The 19,204-nt window shown below is 25.0% G+C and overlaps 1 protein-coding gene across 1 annotated transcript in view; it reads right to left on the reverse strand.

The window, feature by feature from the left end:
- Window positions 1–2,464: 2,464 nt before the first annotated feature.
- LOC113555718 (polypeptide N-acetylgalactosaminyltransferase 2-like) overlaps window positions 2,465–19,204 on the reverse strand; it is a 30,673-nt gene continuing 13,933 nt past the window's right edge. The window contains exons 2-12 of the mRNA XM_026960242.1: window positions 8,471–8,760; window positions 7,758–7,856; window positions 7,587–7,654; window positions 7,391–7,456; window positions 6,904–7,025; window positions 6,621–6,796; window positions 6,059–6,162; window positions 5,436–5,655; window positions 5,144–5,354; window positions 4,950–5,066; window positions 2,465–3,038 (exon numbers count right to left, since the gene is read on the reverse strand). Of these exons, the coding sequence (XP_026816043.1) occupies window positions 2,874–3,038; window positions 4,950–5,066; window positions 5,144–5,354; window positions 5,436–5,655; window positions 6,059–6,162; window positions 6,621–6,796; window positions 6,904–7,025; window positions 7,391–7,456; window positions 7,587–7,654; window positions 7,758–7,856; window positions 8,471–8,760 (1,638 nt within the window). The 3' untranslated portion in view covers window positions 2,465–2,873. The remainder of the gene's footprint in view (window positions 3,039–4,949; window positions 5,067–5,143; window positions 5,355–5,435; window positions 5,656–6,058; window positions 6,163–6,620; window positions 6,797–6,903; window positions 7,026–7,390; window positions 7,457–7,586; window positions 7,655–7,757; window positions 7,857–8,470; window positions 8,761–19,204) is intronic.

Genomic DNA, 19,204 nt, shown 5'->3' on the forward strand with positions numbered 1-19,204 from the left:
ACGGAAGAAAAATATGTTAATATTACTTTAAATCCGGGACAAATCAGGTCATTTAAATATGCTCCAACAACATCGTGTGATGTGGTAAGCAATTTCAGCCAATATAAAGCTTTGGGTTAATCGCCTCGTTCACATTTGAAAATTTAAAAAACATAATTTAATAATAACATGTAATAATATTAACTAATATTTAAAAAAATTGTATTTGCATATTTTTGCATATTTTGGTAAATAAAATGCATATTTTACAATTTTTTACTGCATAAAAATCCAAGCCCTACTGATGACTGATCTATGATCTAAGGTTCACAAAACCACAACCATGAATTAAGATAAGTAGTGTTATTATCTTAGTTAATGTTTACAAGTATGAAGTAATTACAACTTACAACTTACATAGAATAAGACAATTTAATATGCTATTATGTGCCTTTTATCATATTTACATTTGGCCGTTACCATGACAAAATTTATTTCCTTTTTTGGTCGTTGACCATTTTAATCATGGAATCATGCAGCACTCCACTATATGTATTATATGTATAGCAATGATCTATATCATTGAATGCAGAGCTGTGCCGTAGTGCCGAACTCAACTCTTAAACATAATGATGACACAACAGACGATACACGACCATAGGCGTAACTAGGGGGAAGGGGCTTGGGTGGAATTTAGCCCCCCCCCTAGAATTTTTGGGTGAACGTATGTGCATATTAACATATTTGTATTAACTTTATTTTTACCTACAATTTAAAAAAATATAATGTTTCATTTTCATATTAACGAATAATCATTCAAATCAATATAAACACAAATAAAAACAATAAATAATAATCAAATTAAAAAAAAAATTTGCTTTAAAACATTTTTAGGAATTTGGCCCCTCCCCTAAACATAAAGGACTAGTTACGGCTATGCACACGACACGCGACGTAGCAGTTGCCAGTTGATGAGCCTTATATTGTAGGTATTGTATAAAGACATGAAGCCCTATACCTTATACGTTGTGCATTTGTATTGTATAAAAATATCATAGTTATTAGGTCCTAGCTATAATATACCTATACCGATTAGGCATAGGCACATAATATTGTCAATATTGAATTTTACTTATTTTAGATATTGATCAGAGTGATTAATTTTTTAACAATTCATATATTTACAATTTTTTTTGTGTGTATCTATTATTGCCTTAATAGCAGTGAATTACAAAACTGCTTCAATCTTAGAGGCCATTATCTTTACTGGTAGAAAAATAGATTTAAATGGTATAATTTTGGGGTTAAAAATTTTAAAGTAAAAAGTACTCAGTTCTTAACTATAAGAAAAATAAAAAAAAAGATAAAGGACAATTATGGGAATCTTTATGTAAAATTAATTTTTAAAAAAAGCAATTTTTTATTTCGTTTTGATTCAAAAACGAATAACTATATATAAATTTGAATTTTTCTCAAAATGTTTATAAATTATTATAGCATTTTGAATTTTCTATTCTTAATAATAAGATTTTGAAAATTTTAAACTAATTTTTATTAAAAAATTATAGGTCTAGTCAATATAATACAAGTTCTTACAAGATTATATAAGATTCCACATTACAAGTTGTTCTTTTAGAAATTTAAAAATAAATAGGCACTATTTTTTTCATAAACGTTTGAAGTTCAAATTTTGACAAAATTTGATATAATTATGAAAATGTGTAAACTGTTGTACAAATCATTACTCTATTTTAAATTATAATGCGTTAGGTAGAAAATGCTTGCAGATTGTGACTCTGTTTGACGTTGGTTTTGCTCTTGCAACAAAAATTATAAACGATTACCTGTGCTAATAGTTAATACATACTTTTATTTGCAATGGAAAAATAAATTGCTTATGTTACTGACATCGATGAAGAGCCTTAAGGTAGAATAGGAATACATAAGTGTAACATATCATCATAAATAAAAATTGCAATATAACATTATGTAGGTATTTATCTATAATATTATTAAATTTAAATTAAAATAACACTCATGTCAAATTATATGTACGTTATGAATTAACCGCAGTCTTTGATTATAGATACATATACCTACCTATAATTGGCTAATTGTACAGTAATAATATAGACTTGATCACTCAAAATAGGACATTGAATGTGAAAATAAAATTATATATTTACAATAGTGAATAAGTACATATCATTTAATAACCATGGTAAGATTTAAATCACAGCCTTATCAATTATAAAGTATTTACAAGGATACATTATAAATCATATAAAATAATCATGATTATGCTTAAAAATAGAATAACACAAAAAAAATGTATAAAAATGTCAAAAAATTAAAAATTAACAATACTATATTTACATTTCAAATAAAACTATTTTCATCTTGACGTTTTCTAAATTAAAATTTAAAATAATTATACACACAATATCATGTATTTTTATAAATAGGATTGTAAGATATAAATGTACACCTACTTAAAAATGTATCTTAATATTAAAGTACTAATACTTATAGGTTTTCGATAAATTTAAAATGATTTTAAGACTAAAATATTGTATTTATGTATAATAACTGTATGTATCTATACGTCTAACGTATATAATTTTATATACTTAGGTGGCTAGGTAATAAGATAACTCAAAGCTATTCGTTTTAACATTTATCACAGTACAATATTAGTAATAATTTAATTGTACAATGTATAATTTAATAATTTAAAAAATCATTATAGCCTAATAATGTATTTATTTGATGTCTTCCCTGAGTAATGTTTACAATGTTGATCTTTGGATTTTCATTTAAGTAGTTTTTATTTTTGATTTTGGAAATCAATAAACAATTACTAATATTATTCTGTTATTACCATTTTGTAGGATTCAAACATTATTCTCGATTCCTGCTGCAACCAAGTATTCCCATTTCTGATTTGAATTAAGATTATCACACACATTAATACTTATCATTTCATGTATTCCAAGCGTGTCCAAACACAGATTAACAAATTTAAGTCTTAATTGTTTAGTGTTTTCGTCGTATTTCCACTATAACAATAATATACATAATCGTGTAAGTATGATATAGGTATTATAGACGTTAAGTAAAGTAACATAAATATTTGATTTAATAATACTATAGGGTTTTTAGAAAGGGCTAGAAAAATTTTAATAGTGCACCACAAAGAGATGAATTGAATTACACCCCAAAAAATTATTTTCTTTTAAGTTTTAAACATTTATACTTTATTAAATTAATTTATTTTAATATTTTTTCATTTGTATACTATTATATTTATATTTTTGTATAATTTATTGATTTTTCAACGCCATGATCTTGAAAAAATCGAATCTAGATTTTTGTATAGTATTTTTTTTACTATGTCTAATGAATTACATTTTGTTTTCGTTGGCCGATCTATTTTTTTAAATATATGATTGAATTTAAAATATTGCTCTATTTTATTTCTAAGAGAAGATACAACCCAAATTAGGTGTACAAAACATTAAAAACACTAATTCAATTTTGAATGGAAGCTGCTCTAACAATGCATTCGTGTTTTGTTCACTACTACTGCTCTACCCATGTGTGAGTATAGGAAAGATCGTCTGTATAATATTATTGTATATTATTAGCAATAATAATATTACGGCCGCACTTGGGATATACTAAAATTATTAACGATACAATCGTGGACACAATTGGAAAATTAGACTATTAAAAAGGTAGGTAAATGATTTAGATAACCAAACGCATTCGGGTGACACCCTTTGAAAGCATGAGTGGGTTATTATTTTATATTAAAATATTGTTGTAGCAATTTAATAGTTTTCCTTTTTTTATGTAATTTAAAAATATGTTTAATATTTTTTTTCTACCTGATTTTTATTTTAAATTTTGCACCAAATTACATAATAAATTAACAAAGATTATTATAATAGAAATATTAACATATTGTTTATAGTTATATTAAAATTTAACTAATAATACAAATTTTATAACCGTAAATTATATTTTTCAATTCGACTTTTAATTTCGGATTTCAATAAATATCAATTTTTTTTAAATATTTTGATTTATGGTGTTATCACAGAACATTTGATCATGTCATTATTTTGGAGATATTTAAATGGTATTGGATATCGGGTTAATGCGAGTGCAAGCCCTAGTGCGTATACGTTTAATAATTAAAAACTTACTAAGTTTTCCAAGTAATTTTCTAATAGTTAAAAAAAAATATGTTAAAGGTAAAATAGATTCCTGTTTTAAACAACGGATCACAATCTGATTATATTAATTTTTTTTTTATAAGATTATTCTCTGTGGTGTAGGCATGTGTCAACAATTTTTCTTTTTTTTTAATTTGGTGATTACATTTTTTAAATAATACATTTAAGCAATACCTATTTTAAATAAATTGGAACTTAGTAAATACATTATATTTTACAGTACCGTGAAATACAAATCGACACCACGTATATACTGTTATAATATATATATAACCATTATTGTCCATTAACCAATCACTTTAACCGGTAATAAATTGATCGATAAATAAGATTTTAATTTTCAAGCATTTTAATTTTTAGATTGTTTATGCTGATACTTTGTTTTAGGCACAATTTATCTATGTCCACTCTGCAAATCTATAACTATAAAAATGTATAGGTGCTTAATTTTTACAGCTATGATTGTGAAGTACTGGAATTGGTGAGAAAATTGCATTTCATTTTAACTTAGATATAATAAGTACCTCTTAATGAACTGGGACGCACTAGGGTTATGTCAAAAATATGATCTTTTTTCTTAGAACGCACTCAGGTGATACCTTATATATTTTTATGTTTCAATTTGAAAATAGATTAATAAATACTAATATAAGTGAACAACCCTTCAGAACTCAATAGCCCGCGACATGAGTCCTAGTGAAATTGAAAATTAATAATTTAAATACTTACTTCGTCAGTCGAAGAGTCACAGGGTTTCATAACTAATAAACTCATGGCTGAATAATCTGTCGGAGATAAACACATTGTACCATGCTTAATTGATCCACCAATTGTAAATGTCCATTCCTGTAAAATATATATAGGTACTTATAATAACATAATAGTTATTTATAAAAGTAATTTTATAAATTGTAATTGCATACCTGATTTCCACCGTAATCGTGACACGGAAAGATACCTGCAGTTTTTCCGATTTGGTTTTCTAATGTATCTAAGCACATGTAGCCCTGTCTTATACTGCCCACGAACACGTCTACAGTCGCTGGCACTTTAAGTTCCGGATAAACATTATCTAAATACCATTTAAACGGCTTACATCCGAGTTTTTTTTTCAATGCCAATCGATCTGCTATGCTGCAATGACAACAAAAATATACATTAAAATTGTCATCGTCTTATTCTTCTTTCTAGAACACATAATAGCGAATAGCATACTTTCCAAATGGGACCGTTCTAGATAATGGCACGGCATTGTAATAGTATCTTTTATACTGGTCCATCCATACTTCAGCAGCTCGACGAGTGTTGTGGGCGAAAACATTGCCACTGCCTCCCGGAAATGAATAAGGATGTCTCTTTCGAAACACATGCCCAACGCGCGAACAAGGGATGATTTCTAAGCTACCACCACATTGCCACACTCTAAATGATATTTCTATAAAAAAAATCTTAATAAGAATGATAATGCCGACAAAACACGCAATGAAAATTATCAAAATTTGTTTTGTATTATATTATATATTTTATTTAGGGGCTTATGGCTCTATAGTAGAGGTTCCCAAACTTTTTTGCCCCGTAGACCACTTGCCAACTTTTTCTATTTTCGTAGACCCCTAAAATTAAATTTTTACAAATTTATCTAGATGTTTTTCATAGACTACAGTGCTTACACGGAACCCCCAATTTTAATTTTCATTGACATAGACCTCTTACAGGTCAGAATCGACCCCAGAGGATCGATAAAGACCACTTTGGGAACCTATGCTCTATAGTGACGTCTAGTTTATTATGCGTATTGAATGCATATACTTAGTATCAGTAGTAAAATAATGTCTTACCTAAATTTTCACCACCCCAAATGTTCATTTCCTTGTCATATGTTCCAAGTTTTACAAAATAATCTTTGTTCATCACAAATAAACCGCCGGCGATCATTGGAGTTCTGTGAAATGAAATAAACCATTATTTGTATTAGGTATATACTATGTACCTAATATAGTAATATCTGACGTTTTATTAATATTTAATATCTGTTTAAATTGTTATATTTAATTACCTAAAATCAGTGTAAATATTCATATACAAACACTAATTATTATTTATAATTTAATTTATAAAATGTTTAAAGTTTTTATTTGTATTATTCTTGAATAGATGTAAATTAAATCTGTACACGAGCTTTACAAATATATAATAAATGTGTACGTTAGGACTTATGGTTGGGTTTACGAGTAAGACATAAGTTAAAGGATGACAAATATGTGTCGTATTTACAATAATTTGTTACACTATATGTTTTAATATCTTAGATGGTGTAAATGGTAAATAATAAACGAATAATTTTTACTGTTGTAGAATGTTATAGCTTTATAGGACATTTCTATTTTGTAAGTAATCTACCTGATTGGTAAAGTTGGATCTTTTTGACGTTGTGACCTGACTTCTATTGATAAATACTCCCATTTAAACACTAAATTCCAATCAAATCCACCTCTAAGTTCTGATGAAGCTCCTATGTATTGAAAGTTATCCATATTGATGACATCGATAATTGGACACACCACCCTAGTTGGGTCCTATTAAAATATAATTATTTTATAAGTCTTATATTTCTGACATTGCGTTATATCATATTTTGTTAAGACATGCGTTAGATAATAAAATTAACAACAAAATTACATACTTCCGCTACACGATCTAATAGTGGTTCTAGCCAATTCACATTACACTCTACATGACTATCCAAAAATGTAAGGACGGGTGCTGTCGCGATTTCTGAACCACGAACTCTAGATCTCATTAACCCTGTAATAAACATAGTAAACATTATTTTGTTTTAAGATATATTAATACAAAATAATAAGAATGCTTTTATTGTTTTAATATAGATCCATTTGTAAATATAAACTGTATATAGTATAAGTTATACTTAGTTATAGACAATATACCATCTACAATTAACATTACATCTACAACGCTTGAAATAAAGTATTTATTTGCTTATTTTTTAAATAAAACAGTTAGGTTAGAAAATATTAAATATTAGATTTTAAGAAAGTTGAAATTTATAATTGAATTAATCAAATTAATAGAGAATAAGAACATACTTTATAAATTTTAGTTTTAAATTTAACTAAATTATTATAACTTTAACTAGGTTTTATTTATACCTTCTCTTTGTTCATTTCTAATGAGTTTCACTTTTTGTATTTTTGATAGTTCTTGTCCATCAGTACCTTTAAGTAAAAATAAAAATATATTAGTATAATTTACTAATTAATATGAGATCGATTTTTACTATAATGATAATTGGTTTATAATTAATTTATAGTATAAATAAATATTTAATGTTTTTCATATATTTACTGTCGTCACTGAAATCGTCCACAAGAATTATTTCTTTGATTAAATGCTCAGGACTTCTATTTAAAACGCTAAAATATAAAACAATAATAAAATAATTATTCAGTGAATTATACTGGACTGAAGAGGTATAACGAATAGTTATTCCAAATAAAACATAATTTAAAATAATACCTGACAACTGTTCTCAAAAGAGTAGACCTTGCTTCGTTATGAAACGTGATGATGACACTTGTCTCGGGTAAATCAATGCGATATTTTTTAGTTAAACATCTTGATGAAAAAAAAAATTAAATCAATAATAACTGATGTAATGTAAACTTAAATTTAACATAAATAATAACGAATTATTTTATATTCCAAAAAATGTAGCTAACACAATAATAATAATACACGATAAAAATTACCTAAATCTTTATACATTTAAACAAAAGATATAAATTAATGAAAAACGAAAGTTACTGACTATTGACAGTATAAGCTCAAACATAAAATGTCTTATCTTTGTCACAGTACATGCTGTCACAAATCGTTTATAAAAGGAAATTATTTTTATACAATATAGTCTTTGTATGATTAAAATTATTTTTTCCATACAAAAGTGATCGAAATACAAGTATTATTAATTTCTTACTAATGAACGGTCGCCTATTTAACGTTTCCACTTGCTTCATAAAATTTAGTATATACTCTACGCATTTAGGTACCTATAGTATCTCATATCAGTAAATATAGTCAATATCTGTGAGGGTGACAGGTCACCTATACGACAAAGATCTGATTACACGTTTAAATATAAAATTTTAGATTTTTATAATACGCATTTAAAATTTATAAATAGCAATATTAAGTATATAATATTAGGGATATAACATAAGAAATCTCACTTTGAGTTTCTAGTATCGGGCACTGGCCGATTGCTGCGCAGGCTATCGCTCGCCAGTTGATTGAATTTGTTACGCGAATACGCATCGTCGCCGTGTCTGAGACCACCGGCGGCCACGTACGCAACCTCGTCCAGATAACTGCTTAATGTTGAAAAAGGCGTAAAGAGTTCTGCCTGGCCATCGGTCAGAGAACTTGGCGAACTATCTACGTGCCTGTCGATCGACGGATCGTCGACAGACATTAAAGCGTATCGATCGCTTTTCAGCCGTAACGCTCTATTCTCTTCTGGCTGCTTATATAACCGAGAACAAAACAATTAAAGAAACGACCATGTTAAAAGTAGGTAAAAATATAAATTATTGATAAACAGTGTTTGATTTATATTAGGTATACATATTATATTATATCTACATACAATATCGCAGTAATCTACTCGTATATGCGCAAAACGTGTTCTCATTATATATACATAAAACATTTATATTTTATTTATAATTGACCATTTAGAACTTTCAGTGTTAACTGTTAATAATAAAATCAAGTGATGTAAAGTTATGTATTATAATTATTATTATATGTATTTAATATTTATTATAGGCCGTGCAAGAGTTCAAAACGCAATTAATAATACGTAAGAATTGGAGTGGCTTTTTTTTTACACATATAATTAAATAAAAACAGACCAGAATATTTTTGTATACTGTATAATTTACCTAAATTTTAAAAATGTAGACTTATGGAATCAAACTCTAGAGCTAAGCCAAGTTCTTAAATTTTAATATAATCCAAACCTTCCAGTCAAAATTTCTCCATGTGATATCTAAAGAGCCTTACTTATTACTTTATGCTTCCAATATAAAAATTAATACTCAAAATAAATATTCAAAGCAAAGAAAATTGTTTTATTTTTTCGTATTTCTTAAAAATCTAAAGATTAACAATTTACGTAGAACCACTTTGCAGTTACTTAGTACCTACACAATAGTATACTTAGTATAACTATTTAATTGTGTTATTAAATCATATATTACGCATATTAAAATAATAACTTAAATGTTTTGATAAAAATTAGGAAGGAAAACATAATTTATTAAAATTTAGAATATAGACTAGACTTAGACTAGTGAGGACAAACAAATTGAGGCTTTTTTAATATTCATTACTGAAATTGATTGGTATAAATTATTAAGGATCTATCGGTATAATTATTTTTAATGAGATTTATTCATAAATTAAGTTCATGTCAGTGATCAAGGAGATAAATTAAATTAAAATAATTAAAAATAGAAAGGCAGATTGAATTAGGACGCATTTTAAATTAAACTATAATAATATATAAAACATAATACAGTGTTAAAGTAGAGTTTCACCATTGACTTTTTTTATGGATGCCAATTGTCAGCATAAACTATGTATGTCTAGTTGCTATATTTATTACGTATCTTTCTATTATTAATTATACTACAACCGTACTTCTAATTTCTCATACTAAATACTAAACTATAAAAATTAAGTAAATATTATCTAAAGAAATGTTAAACCAATGATAATTCATACATAATATTATGTTTTCTTTTAGCATTTAAATTATTTAAGACATTTAAAGTAAGTATTTTATTACCTACCTATTTATTAATATATATTATTAAGTATTAAAACAATTTATTCACTGATAACATTTTAATAGTTGTATACAATAAATTATTTGTATAAAGTCTATAATAATATAGAAACAAGAATTATGAATTATTTATAGGCTAATCGGTTAGGTAGTTAATTTTCTAATTTTCTAATAAACTATATTTATTATTGTTTGTTTACCTAATTTAAATAACTTGGCTACAAAATAAAATAAAGAATGCGAAGTGCGCTTTTTATTATAGTATTTGACAAAGATAACAAATTATACGCGAACTATATAAGATAACTATTGTTTTAATTTGAATTGTAATCTATAATATTATAATAGTGACATAATAAAACTAACCATTAGTAACATTTTTCATTTACTTACGAATTACAGATTTCTATTTATAAACAATTATATTAATTTTATTATTAAGAAATAAATACTATACAATGTTAATGTATTTAGTAAAATATATTATAATATGTATTATGGTTAAAACTATATAATAATAATAATACTATCACTATGTATTACTGTATCACAGATTACGATAGATTAGTCATCGTGAATTACTATAACCATGTTTTATATAATATTTAATAACAACAATTATTGTTAATGTATTTTTCTGATTATGTCAATTTTTAAAACTTTAAAACAAAGAATACTTAATCATAATTCTAATTTTCGTATAACCTACTTCTCCTTTCTGTAACATTAATTTTTATAATACTCCGCACAAAGGATAATATAGAACATAATTGTAAAATATGTAATAATAAATAAATAGTTTGATAAATACCAATTTTTTTTTTAATAATCCAGCATGGGTATTCTTTTTTTAACTATACGTTTTCAATGAAATATAAACTTATAAACTTTAAATCATAAAAACATACAAAATATTTAAAAATAATGTAGTTTAGTTATTATCCCAGTTTTCGGGAAAATTATAATAAAATTTTAAAATTTTCAATTAATAAATATTTTTTAATTTATTTTAAAATTGTATTAAATATTATCATAATAATAATATTGCTGTTAACTCTAATTTCTACAGGGAACTACGTATAATACAACCTTTGAGAATATTCACAATAATTTTGAAGTGCATCGGTGGAAAGTCTATTATAAGTATTGTACTTATGGTAATAAAAAAAAAAAATCAAAAATCGTTAATCACAATTTTTGTTTATAAGCGTTTAAAGTTCAAATGTTTACAAAATATGTCAAAATCACAAAAATTTGCAAGGAATTGTAAACTGTAAAAAAAACTCCAGCGTCAATAATATAGAATAACATTTTTGATTAACAAAATATTCTTTTCAAAATATTTCACAAATTGTTATGCTAATTATAGGCGTTTGAAATATTCGATCTAACCTCGCTGTATGGAAGTATGCAAACCGTCCTAAACCCAACTTGAAAAATAAATTATTTGTATAAAAAAAAATTTATTACAATTTAAATATAGGTACTATAATATATTTTAGACTGACAAATCATCTCGGTTCAGAATCGTTTTTCGTGTACAATGATAGTGAATGATATTTATCATTGCATTCAAGTTTAACACATCCATAACAGTGACTTACTCGATACCTAATGTACAGTGGAGTGGTATCCACTTGACTACCTTTTTTTTTAATTTTAAACTACAAAATAATTTGCCGTTTCGTTTTTTTTACAAATGTAAAAATTATAAGATCAAACACTCATAAAAACTTACTATATTTTCTTTTTCTTTTTTTTATTACTTTAAAAACGACTTATAAGGAACATTTTATTATATATTTAATCTTTTGACTAATCTACGGTGATTTTTTTGATTTAAAAAACAAAAATTGACTAAAAACTATAGCTGGTTTATAAATCTTCCTATTTTTCTGTATTTTTTTTTTCGTTTTTTTTCCGCGTTGTTTCAAGAAACTATGGTCTATCGAGATATTTTTATTGTTAACTTTTAAAAGTAAAAACATGACTTAATTTGCTACTTTAGTATATAAGCCAGCCTAATAAAAAAAAAACTCAATGCGTTTGATCATGACTCTACCAATTATAATAAATTTTAAAATTTTCTAATTCCTAAACTTTGACTGGAGATTTTAAAGGTCGTGTACACCACATATTATGCTGTAGCTACATTGCCTACATTTGTACTAACTCATTGATCTCGTGACCTCAAAAAGTCAAAAATAATAATATTTGTCGTTAATCGTTGGCACTTCATATTTGTAACAAGGCCAAATATCGTGATCCAAAGCCAACGTTTATAGAGAATATCTGAAGATAAACTGTAGATAAACAGACTTTCTTTCACTCGATACGCGTGACTCCACTCCCCTCTACCAAGACGATACAGATATAGTATGGTGTAAATCAAACCATGTCTGCGTGAAAGAAATATGCAAGAAGAGAGCATAGTGAACTGACGAATACTGTTATATGTCTACTGGTGTAGTTGTTTATATAAAATATGAAGAAATGAATATGTCTAACACAAAAACTATTATGTAGGAGAAGGAGATGACTAGTTCATTTTTTACCAGTTATATAAATAATCATTCCATGGACATGTTTTAAAAACTTCAGTTGTTAACAATATTTTTACTTTAATAAGTTGTGTAAACTTTTTAATAAAATATAGTTGATGTCTTTAATTCGCCTAAACAGTCCTTGAACCTAATATATATATATATATATATATATATATGTATATTTTATAAAACAGAATAATATTGGGTACTTAGGGTTTATTATTATTTTTTCCTAGCTATTACTTTTATTACATAATAGTGGAATCTATAAAAACTATTATACATACACATATATTATACTAATATATTATAAGAAATAAAATAAGTATTTATATACATTATTTATAAATTAATTCAGTGACTAGCAAACTTTTTTTTTACTCGTGGCACCCTTTTTGATCTAAGGTTTTCCAGTGCCCCTCGCTATCTAATTTTCACTTTTCAGTTTATTTGATAGATTAGATAGTATTCTATCTCGTCTAAATACTCCATGGCTCTTCAGAGTGCCACAGTATACACTTTGGGAACCACTACACTAATTTGTATCACAAGAAATGACGCATACAATGATATTTGAAAATGGTATTTAACTTTAATTTCTCAATTATTAAGAATGTTTATACATTAAAATTAAAATTGTTAACAATAATCTGCCTTTAAATTAATTTTAAACCGAAATAAAGCATGACAATTAGATCATGTAGTTACATATATTATATAATACACAGGTATTTAAACTTTACCTACAAATGAAAATTGAAATGAAAAATATGGAATAACGAATGACTGATTGGCTAACTGTTATTAATAAATAAATATTAGATCCTTGTTTAAGTATAATATGTATTAGTATATATAACTCTATAACATTAAGTAATAATTATTACCTATAAAAATCATTATTTCATAATTACCTTTTATTAAAATAACGACTTAATATTTTAATTTTGGTAGATACCATACATTTAAAATATTTGTTTATTAAAAGTTATAAATGATAAATTATTGATAAAAAAACATAAGCAAACTAAATTGACCGAAACGAACATCCTTAGTCAGTCTTTTGTAATATTTATTTTTAATTAGTGTACATATACACTATATTGGTAAATATAAAATTAAATAAACTTTCAAAATACTAAACAATTATAAAAAAAAAAAATTAAAATAATGTATAGATTAGTACCTATTTTTTACAATTTTTGGAGATTTATAAAAGTACCTCTACCATTTGGTATTCCATCAACACCGAATTCCGTATAGATCTCGTCTGCTGTCGTACGAGTTTAAAATTCTTATTTTGTTCACCAAATTAAATAATATTATTGTTAAGGTAAAATGATTTCACTAGTCATTAAAAATTACATTTAATAACCACCTAACCACACAATACAGTTACATATTGAAGTAGTTGAAAATTTTCAGCTACCTATTTGGTATACTACGGTTAACGTAACGTGTTAACCATACAGTATACCCACGGATAACGGAATACGGTCGTTGGGCACAGTTGTAATAGTACTTCCAAACCTGTTTTATAAGTTTAATTAAGCCTTAAAGTTGATTATATCGCGATAATTCAAATTATATTAAAATTAATATGTAACTATACAGATACTTAGAATAGTGACTATAAAGCTATTATTTAAATATATTATTTTTGTAACGGAATCAACTGAAAACATTCACAACAGTCGTCAGTCACAACCAACGTTATTGTCTTTCATTTGCTAATTACCTCCTTATAGGACTACATACCTATATCATAGATAGCTTAGGTAATACAGATATTTGTATATTTACTATTTACCTATAGGTGAATATTTGTATATTGTATACTGCATGTATATATACTATCATGTAATACACTAATACCACACAAATATAAGATAAAGAATATGTTCAGTTAGATGTTGCAATAGTAATACATTAATTATCAATATCAAAACTATATAAAGTACTAAAGTTTTAATTTTTATTGTCCATTGGTTATATTTTTATATTCATTAATCATATAGGTAATACAACTATACTTATAATTTTAAATAAATACATATAGAATTTATATCTTATAGTTAAAATATATAAATAAACTTAATATTCGAATATTATAGAAATATAGCAGAATATTGAAATATAAACATTTAAATTAATTAATTGGGTATTTTTTGTATGGGAAGAAAAAATTATTTAAAAAAAACTTAAATTAATTATTTTTGCATAATATAAATGTGATTTGTTCAAAAACCCATTATAATGTTTCGCTTTCAAGAATAATTCACACGACTTTCTAAATGTTATTCAAAATTAAATAAATATAATATACTAAAGTAATTAACAATTACGAGTGAAAAGTTTTAAGATGTTATTTGAATTAATCAGTATGATCTGTTAAGTGAGAAACACAGAAATAAAAAGTTTTATATCAGATGAAAATAAAAACAGAAAAGTAATTTAATAATATATAATGAATTTTGGATGTAGGTACCTCATCATCATTGAGTAAGTCATTATAATGAATAATGTTTCAAATTTGAATTCAATAGTAAATCAATGTATATGAAAAATGACTGAGCGGAAACAAAGTGTCAATCTCCACACCTAAGGATATTTCATGATTAATTATGAAAATACTTCATGGTAATATGGTACAAATAACTTGGTTAGGGTATAACCTTTAGGTATAAATATCTTGAAAATTGTATTAGGTACACGTAAAATATAATGAAATACGTAATTGTAAAATATCCCTAGGGGTTGGGATTAATATTTTTTTAGTTAAAAAAAAATAAAATAATGGGATTTGTTTTTTTTTTGTTTAAATACCCAATTTTATCAACATTTAAATTCAAATGTCTAAAAAAAAATATATATATTTTCAACATTTTTAGTACTGTAACAACAAGTTACAATTTGTTACAACTTACAACTATAGTTTTAATTTGCTATTTGACGTAAAAAAAAATAAATAAATAAATAAAAACAATAAAATTTCTTACAATAGTTTAAGAAGAGCCTAAACTTATTGATGTCTTGAATAGATAGGTAGTTTTTAGAAGATATCAATTAAACATAAAAAAAGCTGAATGTGTATAAATTATTCTCTGAAAATAATAACAAAAATAAATCACTAACATAATTGCTATTTTGAAATTCTACAAATTAATATGATAACACATCTTCACATCTATAACTAGATGACCTATAATACATCCTTTATTTCTAACAAGTAACAATATAGTATTTAATTACGTACCTAAAATATATAGTAATATACAACTCAGAAAAAAATTTGTTTGTATATTAAATTATCTTTTCAAGATAAGATTATTCTAAAGTGAAACTGTTTGTTTAAAAATTTTAAATATACGTAAATACATAAATCTTGTCACATAATAACACCGTTAATTTCCATTCATACAAGGTTGATAGTCGATTGCCGTTAAAAAAATTCAAATCCATTCGAATCGTGTTACTGAAGTTTGTTACACTTTCACTTAGCCTTTTAAAACTATCTTTTATTTATACAGTGTTTTTATATTTTCTAAATGTTATCCAAATAAAATACATAACATACCTATTATCTAATATACATTTACTGCATATACTGATTATTTGTATATTAAGTAATAAGTATGTTAATAATATATATAATCTGTTCTAAAGTTATTCAAATTGTAATTTAATCATATTCATTACTTATTATTCAATTAATTTGAAATCATTATTTATTTTAAAGAATTTAAAAATTTAAACTAATATTAATAGTTCGATGACAAAAATCGAATTGCTTTTAAAGTATTTCAAAATTCTTATAGATTTTAAATATAATTTTTATTTAATATAGGTACCTATGATAAGACATTAATATTTATGAATTCATAAGTATATATTTGATAATATTATAAAATTATTGTACAGTATACATAATTAATTATATAATGCATATTTTGTTTAAATTGTATACTCGTGACCGACACATTTATAGCATTAGGGCCACAAAGCAAAACTTATTTTTGGGCCCTTTACTAGTGTAAATTAATTACTATATAGACTGCAAGTATATTGCATAGCAGTAGTCAAGTACCACAAATAATAAAAAATTTTCTTATAACATTTTCTTTAAAAAATATTTATTTTTAACTTTGAAATATTACATTTTTTAAAAAAGGATGAAAAATTAGTTATACATACATACGTCTTACAAGAGATATCTCGAAAAAGTCTCTAAAATTTGAGGCCCATCTATGTAATTAATAAGGACCTATACATAAATACTCATATAGTAGTGTCAAAATATACTAATTAAACAACTGTTATTATTATTATTATTAATTAATTAATAATTATGTATATGTACCTATATTTAAAAAAACAATGTTTTATTATACTTTATAATCATACGATAAATAAATAATATTATTTTTATGAATTTAATTTATTATTATTAATATTATTATTTATTATAGATACCTACATTAACGTTATTATAACACAACCTTAACCTAAAGTGCTTACCTAATAAATAATAATACAATATATGAACACCTGAAATAAAATATAAAATGTTATAAATCACCTTTCAAACCGAAACACTTAAATAATATTACGTTGGAGGTTATAAAGACACCGACGTATATTTATTTCATAGTTAAAATTATTTAGCAACAATATGTTTACAGACAAATTTTTAGATATCAATTTAGACCGGAAATACAGTTAAAAATATGATGAATAATCTTTTAAAAAGACACCTTATTTAGACAATTAATACATGAATACTATATCATTTTATTTTTATTATTAAAAAATGTACATTATTTCTTTCACCTTTTTTGATATAAAAACCATTGCTAATTAAATTTAATAGGTACTTAATAGTATCCACAGTATCGAAAGCACGCGGTATAATTAATCAAACCACCAAGAATTCATATTCCATATTGTAATTAATTATTATATGTTAAACAATTAGTACATTATTCTGTAATAGACACTTTAAATTAAATGTGCTTTATTATTTTTTAACGCGAAAACAGAGAATAATATAATATTCCTATTTTAATAATTATTACAGATTAAAGTAACGAGACTCGTTACTCGTTTTATTTACTTTATTGAAATATTACGCGTCAATACCTTACAACCTACATATTTTATTGTTGTATATTTCCTTTCAATTATTTGTCATTCATCAATCACCATGAGAAACTGTACTGTGTAGGTACACACTTTTCTTATTGAAATGACCTAAATCATTGACATAAAATAATCAAATAATTATTAGGTATTACATTTTAAACCTGCGGGTGTTGTTCTTCTCATTAATTTTTTTTAAATATTTTATCAATCTCTATCATAAAAATGTTTAGAAATCTATTGTACATTTGTACATGATTAAATTATATATTTTAAAATTATTAAAAGTAATCAAAAATAATGTGCTGTAATGTAATAATTAATATACCTTAGTAAGCTAATAAAAAATTTCAATTGAGTACTTAGGATCTCATATATTACTTACTAACAAACTCATTTTCTTCCAATTTTAAATATGAATACTTTAGTTTTGATCATCTTTATAATACTATAAAAGTAACGGATTGTTACAGTTCTACGAGCAACATCGATATAATTACGACGTTTTCTCTTGTAATATCCACTAGGTACCAATCTATACAGTATAATTATATAATATCTATGTTTATTCGCCTGGATCCGGTTATTACTTATTATTATCGAGGGAAAGGCATTTATTCTTGTTTTTTTTTTGCGCATATAATTATATTGAAATAATCTTTCTTATCTGTCAAACAAAGAAATACAGAATTATCATTATATTTCTATTTGTTTCATTATTTCATAATAGCGCCTAGTCATAAATATTGTTAATTTTTGTTAATTATAATATACCAAATATATTAGATAATAGAAGATAACGATTATTGACTTAATGGTCAATACGGTAAGTTATACACTGCTGTACAATTTATTTACGTATAAGTCGTATAACGTATAGAATTCACTAGTAATGAAACTATCCTTAAAACCAACATGTGTAATACCTAGAAGTTAATTTATACACTCATGTAAGATGTCATTTCGATCAACTAGTACATAAATAGTTTATAAATATATAATAAAATTATGGTTGGTGAATACGTTTAAAAAGTAGGCAATAACGTTTTGTACCGAAACAAATGAGTTTTATATGTTACAACGTTACGTTGTTGGCGCCAATATAAAAATTAATATGTGATTTCTACACACGTACCTACGTCAAGAGTACATGCAGACCGTATCATTAATATTGAGTCGACTTTCTAAATCACCCTGTGCGTGCATTTTTCCCAAAGATATGATAATGTATAAAAGGTATATGAAAACCATATTATATATACAATTGCACTCAAACGCCATTAAATGTCCTGGAGACAGAGAGCAATGAAACGCAGACATTGGCGTGATCAGTTGAATTATGGTATACTTAACTAGAATAAGAAAGGTTTAAGGTCAATCTATAGCAGAGTAAGCTCAACACGGATTTTGACTTAGAAATTACAGCT

Source organism: Rhopalosiphum maidis, chromosome 1, assembly GCF_003676215.2.
Source record: "Rhopalosiphum maidis isolate BTI-1 chromosome 1, ASM367621v3, whole genome shotgun sequence".
NCBI lineage: Eukaryota > Metazoa > Arthropoda > Insecta > Hemiptera > Aphididae > Rhopalosiphum > Rhopalosiphum maidis.